At 45.8% G+C, this 20286-nt stretch overlaps 1 protein-coding gene across 1 annotated transcript in view; it reads right to left on the bottom strand.

Annotated features, from left to right (window-relative positions):
- SLC1A7 (solute carrier family 1 member 7) overlaps positions 1 to 19055 on the bottom strand; it is a 67913-nt gene extending 48858 nt beyond the window's left edge. The window contains exons 1-2 of the mRNA XM_009908041.2: positions 18598 to 19055; positions 17466 to 17545 (exon numbers count right to left, since the gene is read on the bottom strand). Of these exons, the coding sequence (XP_009906343.1) occupies positions 17466 to 17545; positions 18598 to 18738 (221 nt within the window). The 5' untranslated portion in view covers positions 18739 to 19055. The remainder of the gene's footprint in view (positions 1 to 17465; positions 17546 to 18597) is intronic.
- Positions 19056 to 20286: the final 1231 nt, after the last annotated feature.

Raw genomic sequence — 20286 nt, 5'->3', positions numbered from 1 at the left:
GATGGAAGCACGAACCAAAGGTCTGGCTTCAGACAAAGCCCTGTGGTCTTCACAGCCTGCAATGCTCAGTTCGGAGCAGGGACCAGTGGAAGCAGTCCCCAAAGGCTGTGGAGTAACACTGGCCATGTCATTTTAAGCAGTTGCTGAGAGTCATTTTCAGACAGAAATGCCTTGTAGCTAGGATGAGACAACAGTCATGAACTGTTTCCATCTGACCTCCTATGCTTGATGTCAGAGGGAAGAGGGTAGGAGACATAAAGGTTAAGAGAAATAGTGACGGCCACAGTTCTTGTGTTAAGGAATCCAGTGTTGCATCACACTGATCTCTGAAGCTCAAATGTTCCCATAGTGTAACCAAAGAAAGAGCAGACAAAAGGCTTCTCTTGTTTCTTAGGGCATAGGGAAGTTGGGACAAAATAAGCTTCCAGATGTCACTGCATCATGTGCAAGTTTTCCTTTACATCTAATTTTCATTACACACTCCTGGCTACACAGACTTCTCCCACAGTTTCCAAAGCTGCTTCTAAACCTGAACAAAGATGTTCCCAAGCCATCCACTGCTAGACTCTCATGAAACAAAGTGGAAGGAAAACTGGTGTACCTTTAACTCATGTCAAGCCTCAGAATCTGTCAAGCCTCAGAATACAAGTCCAAGTGCCGGGTGCTGCACTTTGGCCACAGCAACCCCATGCAGCGCTACAGGCTGGGGTTAGAGTGGCTGGAGAGCTCCCAGAGAGGGACTTGGGGGTCCTGATTGACAGCCACCTAAACATGAGCCAGCAGTGTGCCCAGGTGGCCAAGAAGGCCAATGGCATCCTGGCCTGCATTAGGAATAGTGTGGCCAGCAGAAGCAGGGAAGTCATTGTGCCCCTGTACTCTGCACTGGTGAGGCCACACCTTGACTATTGTGTCCAGTTCTGGGCGCCTCAGTTTAAGAAGGACATCGAGACACTTGAACGTGTCCAGAGAAGGGCAACAAGGCTGGGGAGAGGCCTTGAGCACAAGCCATAGGGAGAGGAGAGGCTGAGGGAGCTGGGATTGTTTAGCCTGGAGAAGAGGAGGCTCAGGGGTGACCTCATTGCTCTCTACAACTACCTGAAGGGTGGTTGTAGCCAGGAAGGGGTTGGTTTCTTCTCCCAGGCAACCAGCACCAGAACAAGGGGACACAGTCTCAAGCTGCACCAGGGGAGGTTTAGGCTCGACGTGAGGAGAAAATTCTTCACCGAGAGTCATTCATCATTGGAATGTGCTGCCCAGGGAGGTGGTGGAGTCACCATCCCTGGAGGTGTTCAAGAGGGGATTGGACGTGGCACTTGGTGCCATGGTTTAGTCATGAGGTCTGTGGTGACAGGTTGGACTCGATGATCTTTGAGGTCTCTTCCAACCTCAGTGATACTGTGATAATCTGGCCAGGCTTGAAATAAGAGGACAGATATTTGGTTCACAGATCGAAATCTTTTGACTTCCACACTTGTGTTTCATGGGCAGCCTCCATAACATGTTTTAGTGACTGCCAAATGGACAAAACAGGATTAAGACAATGGCAAACAATCTGCAGCTTTCCTGAATATTTACAGCACATCTTCTTCCCTTAACCCATCTGGGAAAAGACTTTAAAATCCACAACACTGTCACTTTGTGTTCAGGGACCATTTCCATACTGCTTGTATAGGAAAGAAGAGAAAGGAAAAAAAGATGGCAAGCCTAAGGCTTCCAAAATACATTTTAATGAAGCTGGAATTAGATATTAAACCTTGTAGGGCAGGATTTAAGGGAAATCTCTGATTGCTGTCATTTGAGAGGTTTCTTGCACCTTGCTTTGGAATATCTGGTGCACCGTAATCAACTAAACTGCACTGACTGTTCCAGGCACATATAAAAGCCACCTTTCTGTGTCTTTTCTTTCTCATGCCTAGAGCAGTCCTGCTTCATTTTTGGTTTACTTTTATCTTGTGTGCACAAGAAATCTTGGATGAAGTTGTGCATCCTTAGAGACTGAAGGACAGCCTCCCACATTGCTGTAGCTGCTGTGTATCTTGGTAAATATCTGTCCCACGGTCCTTAGATGTCTGTGGCTTTTAGCCTCTTCAAAGCTGCACTTTGATAACCTGAAGATCTCTACACAGTGCAAACCTGATGCACCATCATATTTTCAAGTTTCAACTCTTTCTAAGGTTTGCATTTTTATTCTTAATAAGCAAAAGTTATCTGGCTTTTTGGGTTTTTTTTACCACAGCTTACACAGAATCACAGAAGGCCAGGGGCTGGAAGGGACCTTGAAAGATCATTCAGTCCAACTCCCTGCCAGAGCAGGATCAGCCAGGGCAGGTCACACAGGAACATATCCAGGCAGGTTTTGAAAATCTCCACAGAAGGAAACTCCACAACCTCTCTGGGCAGCCTGTTCCAGGGCTCTGGCACCCTCACAGGGAAAAAGTTTTCCTTTCTGTTCCCATGGAACCTCCTCTTGCACCCGTTGCCCCTTGTCCTATCAGTGGACATCACAGTGCCTGGCTCTGTCCTCCTGGCACTGCCATTCACATCTTCATAAACATGAATGAGGTCACCCCTCAGGCTCCTCTGCTCCAAGCTGAAGAGCCCCAGCTCCCTCAGCCTTTCCGCAGCAGGGAGATGTCCCACTGCCTTCAGCATTTTTGTAGCTCTGCACTGGACTCTTTCAAACAATTCCCTGAGGTCCTTCTTGAACTGAGGGACCCAGAACTGGACACAGTATTCCAGATGTGGCCTCACCGTGACAGAGTAGAGGCACATCAGAACCTCTCTGGACCTACTAACCACAGCCCTTCTAATCCACCCCAGGATGCCCTTGGCCCTCTTGGCTACAAGGGCACATTGATGGCTCATGGCATCCTGTTGTTCACCAGGACCCCCAAGTCCCTTTCCCCTACATTGCTCTCCAACAGATCAGCCTCCAACCCATCCTGGTCCATGGGGTTGTTCTTTCCCAGATGCAGGACCCTACACTTGTCCTTGTTGGATTTCAGCACTGTAAATTTAGCCTAGGAAATTCTAAATCTACTCTGCTTTGGTTTCTTTGGGCAATGAGGCATTCTGAAGGAGCCAAACCTGTATTGTCTCTTCTGTGACATTATCTAGCCACATTTGTATTGCAGAAAGTCAGAAGGGCAGCAAAGCAAATGGCAGCATTCTGAGCAAAAGCTGCATGTGGCCAATAATTGTTAAGTTTATTTCTTTGCAGCAATTTATTTAAGGCATTATTACAGTGAGACTTTAAGACATTATTTCAGTAAGACTTTAAGACATAAATTCAGTAAGACTTCAATTGTTTCATTGCTGTTTGTTAGTAAAATACATAAAATTAAATCCCAGCTAGGTTATTTCACCTAGGATGGCTTGGTTGAAGTTAATTTCCTTTTCTGAGACAGTCTCCCTGGGATTTATGAGAGGTTACAAAAGATTATTTCTTTATGGGGATCTTCCTGGGGGAGGAAGTTGAAGAGCACAGCCATCATCAGGGGAAGATCTAATGAAACCTAGATTAAGCTTTTAAGGGGAAATTGGAAGGGAAGATGAAGACCTCAACAGCTCCAGGAATGCAACTCATTAAAAATGTGAAGTCAGTTACTAGGTTGTTCAAAATATTGGCAGTAGTACAACCCAGTGAAATCATGACAGAGTAAGGTTCATTTCTGCTTTGAGGGGAATCTGTGTAAAGCTGACAAAAGGGCTACAGCAGTTTTGATGTGATGAGGAAGAGAATTCTTTCAATATCTTGGCAATCTGATTAGTCCCATGCAAACAAGTAGCTAAACCCTTATGAGCACCTCTAGGCTTGTTCTGGCTGTCACTGCTTAAGTACCAGAGTACTTATGAAGTATTTCATTTACAAGTACAGACAGAACTTTCTACCTTCTCTGCAATTCCTTAGTTTTTGTGTTGCTCTCTGACAAAAGCATGTGGTTTTTTTATCCATTCTCAAGATCATAAACCTACATCCCCTCAATGGGAGGATACGAGAAGCTGCTACTAAGACCCCATTCTGCATGTTTATTTGGTCTTCCTCTCCACCAGAAGCCATCTGGATGTTGCTTTGAAATAGATGGATTATGGATAAAGTTATCAGAAAGGATTAGTGTGATTAGAAAGACATTAATCCTGTCAAGAAGTAATGGTCAAGTATTAACCACCAGCAGTTGTTCCTAGAATCATGTTTGTTTTCATTCATCCGGTACCCTCCCTCCCATTCTCATTTTGTGATTGCATGCTGCAGAAAAGTCCTTCCTAAGCAAGTTCTCCCAGGGAGGCTGGGAAGCTCCTCTGACAGCTACATTAGTGATGATTACAGTGCAGCTGAAAGTAGAGCACCATGAAAGTGAAGTGCTGGCTTCACTAATGCTGTTTGATCGTGCAGCCAGCCTGGCGCTTACCTTTCCATTGAGGTCAGTGCCTGCAAGTTCCAATCTGGCAATAACCTCCATTTCCATGGCACAAGCCATTTCATCAGCTCCAAATGCTCTTGAACATAACCTGCCACCACACAGGAAGGCAGCAGTTCTGTTTCACAGATGAGGAAACAGAGAAATTACTTCTTTAAAGACAAACAACTGACAGTAAAAAAAGATATGCTTGCAGTGATCTCTGTGCTGCAGCGAAGCCTCAGGCTTGTCTGCAGATGTGCCTGGCTATCTGTGCTTTTATGGCAGGCTGCTTCACTGCCATGGAGACAGTATTTATGGAGGAACAGTTTACACTAATGAGAGAAGGAGATAAGAAACTTCCTCTGTTTCTTTCTATAGTCTGATCCTTGATTTTGCTTAGTCTCTAGTGTGGTTAAAATTATTTCATCAGTGAGAGAGGGATCAGAATGACTTCTGCTTTTTAGGATATTCTGTTGCTTTCTTCTGAGATGACAGAATTCCTACAGAGCAAGACAACACCATGGCTGTGCCAGAGAAGCCTGCTGCTCTTACTACATGCCAGAGTGACAGCAGTAACTGTGGGAGAAACATAGCCTGTCTCTACCTGTTTCACCCTACATGGTCTGGCCTTGCAGCAAGTTTTGGGTTTCTATTTCCTAATGTCACACTACACTGCACAGGAGAAAATGCCTCCTGCCCATACCTGTGCCCAAATCTAGTTAGCACATCTGTTGGGCTGGACCTGTACACATATACAAAGATTCAAGTAGCATCTTGGTTGGAAGCTGGTGCCACCTGACACCTCCACTCCTCACATCTAAGTGATGCCAGGACTGCTCCTGTGGCATGACACCATTTGTCTAGGTACAGAGGAAGATAAAATCCTGCAACAGTCCATGCTCACCCTGCAAACCAAGCCAGTTCAGGCACATGTTGTGCACCCGCAGACAAGACAGCCCATGCTGTGCTACAAGCTGGGGTCAGAGTGGCTGGAGAGCAGCCAGGCGGAGAGGGACATGGGGGTGCTGGTCGATGGTAGGCTGAACATGAGCCTGCAGTGTGCCCAGGCAGCCAAGAGGGCCAATGGCATCCTGGCCTGCATCAGGAACAGTGTGGCCAGCAGGAGCAGGGAGGTCATTCTCCCGCTGTACGCTGCACTGGTTAGGCCGCACCTCGAGTCCTGTGTCCAGTTCTGGGCCCCTCAGTTTAGGAAGGAGGTTGACTTGCTGGAGCGAGTCCAGAGAAGGGCAGCAAAGTTGGTGAGGGGTTTGGAACACAGCCCTATGAGGAGAGGCTGAGGGAGCTGGGGTTGCTTAGCCTGGAGAAGAGGAGACTCAGGGGTGACCTTATTGCTCTCTACAACTACCTGAAGAGTGGTTGTAGACAGGCAGAGGTTGGTCTCTTCTCCCAGGCAGCCAGCACCAGAACAAGAGGACACAGTCTCAGGCTGCGCCAGGGGAGGTTTAGGCTGGATGTTAGGAAGAAGTTCTATACAGAGAGAGTGATTGCCCATTGGAATGGGCTGCCCAGGGAGGTGGTGGAGTCACCATCATTGGAGGTGTTCAGGAGGAGACTTGATGGGGTGCTTGGTGCCATGGTTTAATTGATTACATGGGCCGGATTGGTTGATGGGTTGGATGCGATGATCTTGAAGGTCTCTTCCAACCTGGCCTATTCTATTCTATTCTATTCTATTCTATTCTATTCATTTGTATAGTGGACACTCCTTAAATGTCTGTTTGTGTACAGGCCAGACAGGCATCAGCAGCACATGCTGGACAAGGGGGTTGAGTCTACCATCAGTTAGTTTGCAGATGACACCAAGTTGGGAGCAGGGTTCGATCTGCTAGAGAGCAGAAGGGCCCTGCAGAGGGACAGGTTGGATAGATGGGCAGAGTCCCAGGGCATGAAATTGAACAAGTCTAAGTGCTGGGTTCTACACTTTGGCCACAAGAACTCCATGCAGTGCTACAGGCTGGGGTCAGAGTGGCTGGAGAGCAGCCAGGCAGAGTGGGACCTGAGGTTACTGGTCGACAGCAGCTGAACATGAGCCAGCAGTGTGCCCAGGTGGCCAAGAAGGCCAATGGCATCCTGGCCTGCATCAGGAATACTGTGGCCAGCAGGAGTAGGGAAGTCATTGTGCCCCTGTACTCAGCACTGGTTAGGCCACACCTTGAGTCCTGTGTCCAGTTCTGGGCTCCTCAGTTTAAGAAAGATGAGAGGCTGGAACGTGTCCAGAGAAGAGCAGCAAGGCCGGGAAGAGGAGGCTCAGGGGAGACCTATTGCTGCCTACAACTATCTGAAGGGAGGTCATAGCCCGGTGGGGGTCGGTCTCTTCTCCCAGGTAACCAGTGACAGAACAAGAGGACACAGTCTCAAGCTGCACCAGGGGAGGTTTGGGCTGGATGTGAGGAAGAAATTCTATACAGAGAGATTGGCCATTGGAATGTGCTGCCCAGGGAGGTGGTAGAGTTGCCATCCCAGGAAATGTTTAAAAAGAGACTGGATGAGGCACTTAGTGCCATTGTTTAGTTGGTTAGATGGTGTTGGGTGATAGGTTGGACTTGATGACCTTGAAGGTCTTTTCCAACCTGGTTAATTCTGTGATTCTGTGATTGAGGGTCTCCAGGGATTTTATCCAGACTGCTGGTGTACTAACAGGCTTCTGCTCATCTCAACACAACTAAACAATTATCATGATACCCCTGGAGGTGTTGAAGAAGCATGTAGCTGTGGTGCTTCAGGATATAGTTTAATGGCCATGGTATTTGGGTTATGGTTGGACTCAATGATCTGAAAGGTCTTTTCCAGCCTTAGTGATTCTATGATGACATGTAGTCAGTGGAATGCTCCCTAATGTCAAGTTTTGTTCTGGAAGTTTCCTTTGAAAATCAAGTAACAACAAACAGCATTTTTTAAGTGTAGGCATCTTGATGTAAATGCAATAGTGTCAAAACTCAGAGCCCACCAAACACAAAAGGTGGCTGCTGTCCTACAAACAGGACTGCTGCAGCAATTTCTGCATGGGTTAGAATGCCAGCTGTAAACAGCACCTGAAATGGGAATTAGCTTTGCAGAGAGCTTCAGAGTGTAGCTATTTTACTACACAGTGGAAGCTCAAAGGTGTTAGGATCTTAATCTTCAAACACTAAGCAATATCACAGAATCACAGAAACATTCAGGTTGGGAAAGAACCTCAGGATCACCAAGTCCAACCCAGAACCCTACTCTACAAGGTTCACCCCTAAACCATATCGCCAAGCACTACATCCAAACCACCTTTAAACGCATCCAGGGTTGGTGATTCCACCACCTCCCTGGGCAGCACATTCCAATCCCTGACCTCATGCAGGCAAAAAACTTTTCCTACTGTCCAGTCTACACCTCCCCAGTCACAGCTTGAGGCCATTCCCTCTTGTTCTATCACTAATGACCTGTGAGAAGAGACCAGCACCAGCCTCTCTACAACATCCTTTCAGGCAGTTGTAGAGAGCAATGAAGATCTCACTGCTAGCTATACAGTGTTTGCAGTGATTGTGTTTAACTTTACAGCTAGGCTGCTGGAAAAGAAAGTGAAATCCATAACCTCCCAATCTACATTTCCAGTACATCAGAACAGGCAGCTTTCCTCTGCTTGTTAAATAAGGCTTTAGAAAACAGTAAGTTCTTTTTTACCCAGAATGTTGAGATCTTTTCCTTATTCTCCAACAGTTGTAACTGTTCACGACAAACTGACACACATAGCAAAAGTCCTGCCAGAAACTGACATCATGCACTGTGCATGATGTGTGCAGTAGGAAATCTGGCTTTATGGACTAAAGCAAGCAAGGCAGGATTTTGTACAGCACACAGTGGAGACTGATGTCCAACAAACGCCCTGTCACTGCTTCCTCCCAAATAGCCCAATACATGAGCCTGCTGTGCTACAGCTTTGAATGTTGGAGGGCATGAACAGCAACCTTTGATCCCTGACTGATAAAGGGGATCTGAGCCACTGCTGCACAGCTCATGCAGAATTCAGGCTGGCTTCTTGACTTCAGCTGTTTTGAGTTAAATAAATAAATAAATAAAATCCTACATTCAAAGGTCAGGATGCAAATGAAAGCAAATTATCTGTTACATATGAATGTGCAGCTTCACAGCTGGGGAAAGAGCCAAGACTCTTCATAATGCTTCATTTGGTTTTGTTCTGCCAGTTCTTTCACGTTTTCCTAGATTAAGAAAAAGGTAAAAGGACTTGAAACAAATTTGGATTATAACAAATGTCAGATTTATTTGGCTGTTTATAATTCATACATGTTCCTCTCCTAAGGAAACAGAGGGAATCCATCCAGCCCCTCAAGCCTAACATCACTTTAGGAAGGATGTTGACTTGCTGGAACATGTCCAGAGAAGGGCAACAAAGCTGGGGAGGGGTTTGGAACACAAGCCCTATGAGGAGAGGCTGAGGGAGCTGGGGTTGCTTAGCCTGGAGAAGAAGAGGCTCAGGGGTGACCTTATTGCTCTCTACAACTACCTGAAGGGAGGTTGTAGACAGGCAGAGGTTGGTCTCTTCTCCCAGGCAGCCAGCACCAGAACAAGAGGACACAGTCTCAGGCTGCGCCAGGGGAGGTTTAGGCTGGATGTTAGGAAGAAGTTCTATACAGAGAGAGTGATTGCCCATTGGAATGGGCTGCCATTGGAGGTGTTCAGGAGGAGACTTGATGGGGTGCTTGGTGCCATGGTTTAGTTGTTTAGGTGGGCTGGATTGGTTGATGGGTTGGACACGATTATCTTGAGGGTCTCTTCCAACCTGGTCTATTCTATTCTATTCTATTCTATTCTATTCTATTCTATTCTATTCTATTCTATTCTATCACTGCTGTTTCCTTGTGAGGCATGGTTTCAGAGCTCTCAAAGGACTATGAACAATAGTGATGTTACAGATGGCAACACAGGGAAGTTGCTGATGATGTCTGAGGCATGGAGGAGGAGGGATCCTTAATAAGGTTTCCTAAGAAGGTAGAACAGAATTTTCCTTTACAGTCTCAAGCAATCTTAAAACATCCTTTGGGGAATTTTAGGGATAATCTGCCTTTAGTTCTTCAATATAATAGTGCTATGGATAATTTAAAGTACCATAGTGGTGTCAAGTGAGATTGTTCTCTGACCTACTCTTGCTGCTGGGTAATGCTTCTCTTTTAGTTACCTCCATGTACAGTTTTCCTTTTCACTCTGAAAGTAAATATACTTATCCTCTGTAGTTACCTCCTTAAAACACATCTCTAGACTGTCTCCACAATCAAAGCTGTAGATCACATATCCCAGGAAAGGGCTAACAGCTTGTTCTCACTGAGGTGAAAAGAATTTATTATTACTTCTATTATAGTGCTACCCATGACAGGCAGTTGAGAAATGGGACATCATGCACACTCTAGCCTTATCATTCAAGTACCCCACAGGTTTTCTCATACTAACCCAGCAGAGGTTGTTTCACCTGTCCCTGAGTGCCAATATTTTTCTATTGGCAAGTTAACAGAGGTGAAATAGAGGGAAAAATCCAGAGCCTACCAATATGAAGAAAAACCTCTGTGTTTCCAAGTGTTATTTAATCCTAGGTGAAAACACAGCTGCTTTGGCACCTTATAAAACACTGTTCTGAGCAGGCTTCTCAGAGAGCTGTAGGCTCCTCAACACCTCACTAAATAACATAGAACATAAATTTGATTCCCCTTGAGTACGCCCCAGTTTGGCAGCTGCACAAGCTGCTATCTAGGAAAGAATGACCAGAGGGAATAGTTTAACTCCTACACAGCAGAAAAGACTAAGCCAGAACTGACCAGGAGCTTATGCTGCCTATGTTTTTCCACGTGGTCTTCAGTTAAATTATGTAAATTTGTCAAGACAACACAGAAAGTCTCTCTCAGTACCAGGGGTGAATTAGGAGAACTAGCCCAGCACATCTTGTCATTCGCACAAAGCCATTATTATTCAGTGAATTAACTTTGGCTCTTCTCTTGATTCAGATTTAATGATAAGTAAGCAAAAAGATAGATTTCAGAGCCTTTTAGAGACCTGCAATTTCCTGCTGCATAGACATTATTTCACAGAAGGTTGGAAGGGACCTCCAGAGATCATTGAGTCCAACCCCCCTGCCAAAGCAGGATCACCCAGGGTAGTCTGCGCAGGAATGCATCCAGGTGGGTTTTGAAAGTCTCCAGAGGAGGAGACTCTACAACCCCCACGGGCAGCCAGTTCCAGTGCTCCATCACCCTCACTGGAAAGAAGTTTCTTCACGTGTTGAGGTGAAACTTTCTGTGTTCAAGCTTGTATCCATTGCTCCATTGTCTTATCACTGTGCACCACTAAAAAGAGCTTGGCCCCCTCCACTTGACACCCACCCCTCAGATATTTATAGACATTGATCAGATCCCTGCTCAGCCTTCTCAAAAATAAACAGCCCCAGATCTCAGTCTCTCTTCATAGAGGAGATGCTCAAGCCCCCTAATCATCCTCGTGGCTCTCTGTTGGACTCTCTCCAGCAGGTCTTTGTCTCGCTTGAACTGGGGAGCCCAAAACTGGACAAGATACTCCAGGTGTGTTCTCACTAGGGCACTGACTTATGATCATAGTAGAAGATTTTGACTGCAAATTTCAGTACTGGCCTCTGAGGGGTTCACATTTTACACCCCTAACAAAAGGTAAGCAGTAAAAGAGACAAACAGCCTCCAGTTGCTGTCTTTTACCAGTCCCACCTTCAGCTGAAAGCAAGCAGACCAGTACCTGACACAGCTTGCCCACAGCGTGTTTTGAACCAGCCCCAAACTCCCAGGGAATATGCTGATGCTGAGAAGTTATTTAGGGGCTGCCTGCACAGCCAGCTGCAGCCAGCCATGAACTCGCTCTGCCTGCGCTCTGAGCTGCCAGGGCTGCTCCGGAAGCCACAGAGCCACATTAGCCCTTCGCAGGAGCCTGGGCGCAAAGCCGCACTAATGCGGCTCTGCCGCTTCCGGCCGGGATCTGCCACCAGCCTGCCCACTTTGGCTGCTGCCCTTAAGGGGGTTCACATCTGCTTGCACCCGGAGCATCCCCACATCTTCGTGCACACTTTATACACTTGGCAGCTCTTCAAATGTAACTCCCGAGTCCTGAGAGGCAACATTTGGTATGGCACAGTGTAGCTGAAGGACAGAGTTCCATCAGAAGAGATGGAGCGATGTTCTTCAGGAGAGGGTTGTTAAAACGCCAACCCCTTCTTAAAACCAGAAAGCTGTGAAAGACAATTATGTGTCCTGTAATGAAGTAGTTTGCAATGAAATACAAGGCTTTAACAGTATGAGTAAGAATGACACACTCAGGAATCTGAGCAGAAGGATAAGGGATTACCAAACTGATGGCATCATGGACAGGAATCCCCTTAAAGAAAGACACTTCTATATTTAGCACAGCGTGTTTAACTCAGCAACAAACCCCAGTAGTAACAAAGATTTATTACTGCCCCCAAAGGAGACTTGAAATAAGTAAAAAAATGTTATTAGCAGACACTTTCTTGTGTCAGGCACAGCATGTTCAGAGGAACAAGCTTTATGATTTCAAAACCAGAGGTCAAAAGAGTTATTTAGCTTTGCCTACACAGGGAACAAACTTTCTTTCACAGATTCCCTGCATGGAAAATGATCAAATTTCTGCTAGTCTTTGTTTCTTAACTGTATATAAAATGGTCAATGATCAATAGATACAAAAGGCAATAATTCACAGAATCACAGAAACCTTCAGGTTGGAAATGACCCCCAGGATCACCAAGTCCAACTGATAACCCTACTCAACAAGGTTCACTCCTAAACCATATCTCCAAGCACCACATCCAAACACATCCAGGCTTGGTGACTCAACCCCTTCCCTGGGCAGCACATTCCAGTGCCTGAGCTGCAGGGCAAAATTTTTTTCCTAATGTCCAGTCTAAACCTATCCAATCGCAGCTTGATGCCATTCCCTCTTGTTCTATCACTAATGACCTGTGAGAAGAGACCAGCACCAACCTCTCTGCAATGTCCTTTCAGGTAGTTGTAGAGAGCCATGAGGTCTCCCCTCAGCCTCCTCATTTCCAAACTAACCATCCCCAGCTCCTTCAGTTGCTCTTCATCCGAGTTATTCTCCAGGCCCTTCCCCAGCTTCCTTGCCCTCCTCTGCACTGGCTCCAGCACCTCCACATCTCTCTTGGATTGAGGTGCCCAAAACTGAAAACAATATCCTAAGCTTAACCAAACCAGACTGCTTTTAGTAAAGGATAACCAGTCTGTTGTAAGAGCTGAAGATATAAACAAGGAGGGTGAAAGAAAAGATGCAATTTTCTGTTACATACATAGGTAGACATACAATGACAACAGCGTTTTTTCTCTCAGGTTACTCAGAAGGGGTTCAAGGCTCAAAAAGAGAGAGTTAAGTCCTGTAAGGTCAGTGAAACTATATGGCTGAACACAGGAAATAAAGAATCTGTGAGTTTCTAGCACTACCTTGTATGAGAACCAGGGGCTGCAAGCCCTGCCTCTTCTCCAGCCTGCCTTACAGATCTGCAGCACACACCTTTCAAGATGTGGTGCCCATAGTGGTTTGGCCAGCCCAGGGCACTTCAGCATGCTGGGCGCCAGACCTCCTCCTCCCCTGTGAGCTCACTGGCACCTCTGCATTTCAAACAGGTAGGGAGAGCTGAATTTGCTCTCTGGGGTGTCACCAGACAAACAACACCTCTGCATTTTGAACAGGTAGGGACAGCAACATCAGCCACCAGCATGTGGTTGCAGCCCAGAAAGCCAATCACATCCTGGGCTGCATCAAGAGAAGCATAGCCAGCAGGTGGAGGGAGGTGATTCTCCCCCTCTACTCTGCTCTGGTGAGACCCCACCTGGAGTGCTATGCCCAGTTCTGGAGCCCCTGTTACAGGAAGGATCTGGATATGCTGGAATGTGTCCAGAGAAGGGCAATGAGGATGATCAGAGGGCTATGAAGACAGACTGAGAGAGTTGGGGCTGTTCAGTATGGAGAAGAGAAGGCTCTGAGGGGACCTCATTGTAGCCTTCCAGTATCTGAAGGGGGCTACAAGAAAGCTGAGGAGGGACCTTTCAGGGTGTCAGGGAGTGATAGGATTAGGAGGAATGAAAGAAAACTAGAAATGGGTAGACTCAGATTGGATGTTAGGAAGAAGTTCTTCCCCATGAGGGTGGTGAGACACTGGAACAGGTTGCCCAGGGAGGTGGTAGAAGACTAATCCCTGGAGGTTTTTAAGGGTAGGCTGGATGTGGCTGTGAGCAACCTGATGTAGTGTGAGGTGTCCCTGCCCATGGCAGGAGGGTTTCAACTAGCTGATCCTTGAGGTCCCTTCCAACCCTGACAATTCTCTGATTCTATGATGTCACCAGACACACAGCACCTCTGCATTTCGAACAGGTATGGAGAGCTGAATTTGCTGTCTGGGTAAGTGCCACCAGACACCCAGGTCCTGCCTGAGCACTCGCAAACGCTCCGGCAATTCGGTCTGCCCGGCATCGCCATCTGCTGGCCACAGGCTGCAGCGCAGCCCGAGCCTCCGCACGCACTAAGTGGAAGCAAAAGTGGTGCACCGAACCTGAGCACCTTGGGCCAGCTGATCAGCATATGTCTGTCTGAAGGCCTGGCGCCTTGGCTTTTTAAGCATTTCAGAGGACTCAGGGCAGGATGTACTGAGTTTCATCTCTGTCATGCCACGTATGTGTGTATGTGCCTGTTTGAAATCCTGAGATAGAGAAAATACATTGTTTGCATTGCAGTTATCAAACAAAACCTCTTCCCCAGAGAGAATCTAGGAACTTTAGATCTCCTGCAGCAAATCTTTCTGGCTTGTTAAGGATATCCCCTATGAAGACAGATTGAGAGAGTTGGGGGCTCTTCAGTCTGGAGAAGAGAAGGCTCCAAGGAGACCTTGTTGTGGCCTTCCAGTATGTGAAGGGAGCTACAAGAAAGCTGGGGAGGGACTTTTTAGGGAGTCAGGTAGTGATAGGACTGGGAGGAATGGAGCAAAACTAGAAATGGGTAGATTCAGATTGGATATTAGAAAGAAGTTCTTCACCATCACTGGAGGTGTTTAGGAAGAGACTGGATTGGGCACTTGGTGCCATGGTTTAATTGATTAGATAGTGTTGGACTCGATGATCTCAAAGGTATTTTCCAACTTGGTTATTCTATTCTATTCTATTCTATTCTATTCTATTCTATTCTATTCTATTCTATTCTATTCTATTCTATTCTTACTTGTATTTCCTTTATCACGAGGGTGGCGAGGCACTGGAACAGGTTGCCCAGGGAGGTGGTGGAAGCCTCATCCCTGGAGGTTTTTAAGGCCAGGCTGGATATGGCACTGAGCAACCTGATCTAGCATGAGGCATTTCTGCCCATGGCAGGAGGGTTGGAACTAGATGATCCTTGAGGTCCCTTCCAACCCTGACAATTTTATGATTCTATCCCCTTACCTAAGTGCTGAGCTTGGGTGTGTAACTATGAATTCAGACTGGGGCCCTGTTTTCTCCGAGCTCTCCTGGGTCTAAACCCAGTGTCCAATGTTTATACATATCATTAGGTGCACATCTGGTGACTACAGGGTCTAAAACTGGATTTTGTAACCCTCCATCTCCCAGGGCAGAAACAAACTGTCAGATGATTGCCTGATGGTTATTTTTTTCTTGCTAATAGAAGTGGCACCCTTTGCTGTATGGGTGCTTGTTCTCATTACAGAGAAGAGCAAACTCTACACGCAACACACAGGGGATGCTCCTAGGTACAAGCAGGGCTAAATCTCAGGCAGAGGTTGGGGGCAATAAAGAGATACTTGTTTTAGAGTCATTGTATAGTGCTCTGAAGCTTGTTTATGTGATTAGGTAGCTGCAATAGTATCAGTCCCCACCCTTAAGGAAGGTCCATGTCACAACAAAAACAAAAGCTCATGCAGGGCTCAAAGTGGCAGGCTAGTGGCTGGTGGTAGCTGACTGATTTCTTCTGCATTCAAGGAACTTAAAAAAACACTGCTCAGAGACACCTGCCCATGTCCACAGCTTCTCATTTCCAATGGATACAATCTGTACAGTCCTGGTTTTAACTCTGTAACTATCATGCCAAAAGAGAGCTAGTACAAAGTTTCAGCTATTTCTGCTGAAGGCTGCATTTGTGCAAGTTTTTCTAGTCTGCTGAGCCACGCGCTTGCCACCTTTTACTTCTAAAATGCTTCAAGATGGACTCTGGATTTGGAGGCAGGGCATTTTGAGCCTCTTTTAGCTGTCCCAGCTCACCTTTTCTTTATGAAAACTGGCATTAAACCAACCAGGAGGGTAAGATTTAATGCTCTTTTTATGGTGCTGTACCCCTGACTTTTGTAAACAAGGATAGCGAGTAATTTAAAAGATCATTTAAGTGCCATTGCTCCTGCAGGACAAGTTGGGAATTCCAAAAGCCAGACAGAAATTCAGTTTAAATGTGCATACAGATGAGTAAAAAAATCCCAGAGCATTGCTTTACAGGTTTTTTTTTTAAATACATATGTGGGAGATGCTGTGTTGCTTGTAAAAACCCAAGGAGGACAAGAATGCAATTACATCTGCAGTATGTTTTTTTCCTGTAAACCCCTGGAATTTCAGTTTGCAATAGCAAGTGCTGGATAGTTTGTTAACCAGGGAGACAGGCTCAAGGAGAGTTAATTCCTTTGAAGATCTGCAAAGTTTTATTTCTTTCTCAGAGGATGGAGTGCATCAGTAACAGTGCAGCTCAGAGATTCACTCCTGACACTTCTGTAGGTAACCCAGAGGTAGCACAAGCTGTGCCATAGCAGCAATTCCCTCCTGACATCTCTTAAAGACCACAAAAGGATGTAAAGAACCATTCCTGTTAGGGAAGAGCACATGATTCAAGAGCAAGGGCTACAACCCTGTTCTGTCCTCCTTACCACGTCACTTCCTCACATGAGAGTCTAATTTTCCTTGGAAAACTCTTCTTCCAACTCTCAAAAAGATCTCTTATCTGTTCTGTTTTGATGTTCTCTAGCTGCATGGGACAGAAGCAGGTGTGAGTCTCTGATCATATGGCCAGCTGTAGGCACAAGGCACCACGACTCAGCTCCATTCTGTGAAAAACTGAGAAGGCTGATGTAAAGGTATATGATTTACAAATACCCTTAGTGCAGGACCATGTTAATTTTCAGCACCATACAGCAATTTCAAGCCCTAAAAATGGAAGATGAGGGTATGAGGTTCCAGAAACTGAGGCTTCCAAGGAAAGGCACCAAGTATTGCAAGACTTTTCGCCCACATCTGGTAAAGTTAGCTTTGTTACTGTCCATCTCTCCTATATCCTGGGCACATGAGAGAGCTTTTGGCCACCCAACTGGTATCTTTTTGTGACTTAAGCCATTGGAATACAGTCAAACTGAAGAAAACCCCTTCCTAAGTTATGCCCATCCACTGCAAAGGCAGCAACCATGCCCCATCCATCAGTACCAGGATCTAGACCATTCATTCTGCTGCAGATGGAGTGTCACCATTAAAGGTTCTGCCATTATTATACTAAGGGAACACTTCCAGCTGAAGCCAAGCATGTATTACTAGTTCACTGGAGGCAGTCTTCATCAAGCTACAGCACACCTCTCCAAATTCTGCAGCAGAGTCTAAACTAAGGGTGGTTTCATGATACTTGTATAGGATATTATTTCAATTGTTTAGATTTAAGGGAGGCTTTAAGATAAGGTGGGCTGTTTATTCCATATCTTTAACTTCTTGTTAGCTTGAGGGAAAAAAAGTCCTCCCATTACAAGGAAGGAAGAAAATATCATTGAAAAAACACCCCCCATTATTTTTTTTAGCAAATAATACTTCTGTGAGGTGTTGTGGAAATGATGCTGTTGACTAAAAGCCTTCTTCATAGCCCCACCATAACTGCAAATGTACAGTGGGCAGCAATGCCTCTGACACTTTGACACTCATTCAGTTAAAGTTAAAGCTAAAGCAGTGGGGATGATTTTGTCATTTAAGAAAATTCCAAACCATTAGGACAATTATTGTCCTCACTTACCTTGAAACAACCAGTGGGAGAATCAACATTTTCAGCATCCTCATCAGTAACTCACCAGGGAACTGGAAGTAACTAATTTCCTAGAAATACATGGAGAGATTCTTATTGTTTTGAGACAAAGACTATCTGTCTTCATGAGTGCTGCTAGAGCTAACACTGGGAGAACCTGCAACTTTTGGTGTATGAGGTGGCAAACACAGGAGGCTTTAAAAGGTCATTTTAAAACTAATTACACTACATACTGTGTTGGAATTCAGCAAACACACTGCATTGTTCGTTCCATTACAAAGGAAGACAAGCACTAAATATGCCATCCTCTGGGGCTGCTGTTAATAGGCTGCCCTGAATAATCTTTTCATTCTGCATTTTTGTGTTCTCCTGGATGTTTATGAAGCTGCTGCTTGGACACAAAAGGTATTCAGAGAATTGTTTTCATTTAGTTACCAAGTGCCATACTTTTAAACCGATATTCATACTTTGTGCTCAGACAACACATTTGGCAACACCTGTTACCCTCTCTGCTTTGTCCAACTAATACAGCAGAAAGAAATGATACCTACAAAGAGCTTAGCTGAAGTACTCTGGGGGAGGAATCCCCAAGTGATTTTAAAAACATGGTCTGCTAAGGATGGGAAATCTCCATTTTATTAACACAAAATAATACCATTGGAGTAATATTCGTATCTGTGCCCCTCTACACCTAGTGATGAAAAACATTCCCAGGGGTTTCTTTAAAGGCAGATGTTCCAAAGGAACATAAAATCCAATGAACACAATGAACACATCCAATGACACATTACCAGTTCTAACAGCTCTCTATTAGTTGCTACATTGCATGCAGCTTAAACACCCACCATCATCAGGCATAGTTGCAACATGACAATGTGCTTATGCTAGACTTGGTTAGTGTCTTAAAGACCAGAATCTCTCATAAACCTATTGTTTGAGAAGGTGGGAAAAGACCCCCAAGAAGTGCAGATTAACAATCAGGTGCAATTAAACAAAGGTACCAAAGACACACACATGCTCTCCAGCTTCAGAAGTCCACTCTGAAGTTGCCCAAGTTGCTCTGGCTGTGGTTACATAAGCACAGTATGTTCGCTACAGTGACACCCTCCTGTGCCGTGCTTACCTGCTGGGAGAGCCGCCTCGTCCTCAGGAAGAAGCCAAGAAGACAGCCAATGGTGACTGACAGCACCGAGAGAATAAGCAAACCATTCCTTTTAAAAACATCCTTGATCCGAGCGAGGATTGCATCCAAAGCCACCGCCATGCTGTCCTCCCTGCTCTCTGGAGAAGAATCAGCATCCCATGGAGAGAGAATTCACTTGCTCCTCTTGCCCGAGTAGACAGATCTAGCTCCGTATAGATCAGATCAAAGCACTTCCAGCTCTGCTCAGCTGACCTGCAAGGTCACCCCTCTACCAATAGCCACCAAGCAAGCAGCTGGCATTATTGTTCCAAATTAATACCAACAATCCTATTATCAACTACATCATTAAGAGCCTGGAAGAAGATTAGGGGGCTCTGGAAAATTAGAACAGAATGCAGTAGTATTTCTAAAACAAGACTGGTTCAAAACAAAGTGACACTCCTGGGAGAAAGATGGTGTCTGAGAGCACTTCTTGATCTCCCCAGTTTGGGGTCTGGACACCCAAAACGAGTAAGGGCATAGTGCGAGCCATGCATTCATACAGGTAAAGGCAATGCCACTGCAGTTTTCCTAAAGGGCAGAGCAGGTAACATTCTGAGATGGACTATCACAACAGGGCAAGCTAGGTGAAACTGCACTTCATTAATTGAAGCAGGCTTGTGTTCTTCAGTTTTGGGATGCAAAAAAGGCTGAATGAGTAGCATAAGTGACACATGTTGAACAGAAAATAGCTTTATACTGAAGCATGCCAGGACAGATGGAATTTGGCGTTTGTTATCTTGCAAGTGAAATGATTTCACTTTTCTTCCAACCACTATGTTGATTAGAGTAGGGCCAATTTACTTTCAGAGGATTATCAGACTAAGCCATAGGGATTGCTTTCCTTTGCTGTGTCCGCATTCAATCCCAGTGCTGATTTTCATGCTAGTGAGCATCTGATAAAAATACACCACTGGGACTGTTCACTGTGCCACCATTTCTTACCATTGCAGGGGGTTGGAACTAGATGATCTTGAAGGTCCCTTCCAACCCAAACTATTCTCTGCTTCTGGGTCAGTTTATTATTCAGTGTTTCTATGGAAAATATTCCATGCAGTACAACCAAATCCTGTGTTTGCAGTATTTTATCCTGTAATGCAGTGTTTGTTGTGACATGCATGAAGCGGTTCCTTGGGGAGGCAGGATCTGAATACTCTGCCGTAAGATACATGGGCACACACCAAACACAGGAGAAACGTATGTATGTGGAGTCTTTACGTTGAACAAAGCACTGTCACAAGAGGATCACAGGAAATGCGGGGGGAGGCTGCACTAATATTGAATATCCATATTCTAATATGGATATTCTAATATCCAGGTAACTTCTGCCTCGATAGGGTGCACCCAATGTGCTCCCCAAATGAACTGACAGTGAGAAAGGCTTCCCGCAGCCAGGCCACGCGGCCACGCCGGCTGCCCTCCCTTACAGCTGGCCCCTCGGTTTTACAGCGGCGACTTTTCGCCCGTGTAGAGCGGAGGAGCCGACGCCGCCCGAGGCCCACCCGGGCAGGGGAGGACTCAGGGAAGCCTGTAGGGTCGCGGGGTATACATCGGAGATCCAGCCCCAGTTCTCCGACGCGCCGATGCGAACGCGCCGATCCGAACGCTCCGCGGCCGCCTCCGCCCCGC

Source organism: Dryobates pubescens, chromosome 11 (assembly GCF_014839835.1).
Source record: "Dryobates pubescens isolate bDryPub1 chromosome 11, bDryPub1.pri, whole genome shotgun sequence".
In the NCBI taxonomy this organism is placed as follows: domain Eukaryota; kingdom Metazoa; phylum Chordata; class Aves; order Piciformes; family Picidae; genus Dryobates; species Dryobates pubescens.
Note: the sequence above shows the minus strand (reverse complement) of the source record. Positions and strands in the feature narration are given on the sequence as shown.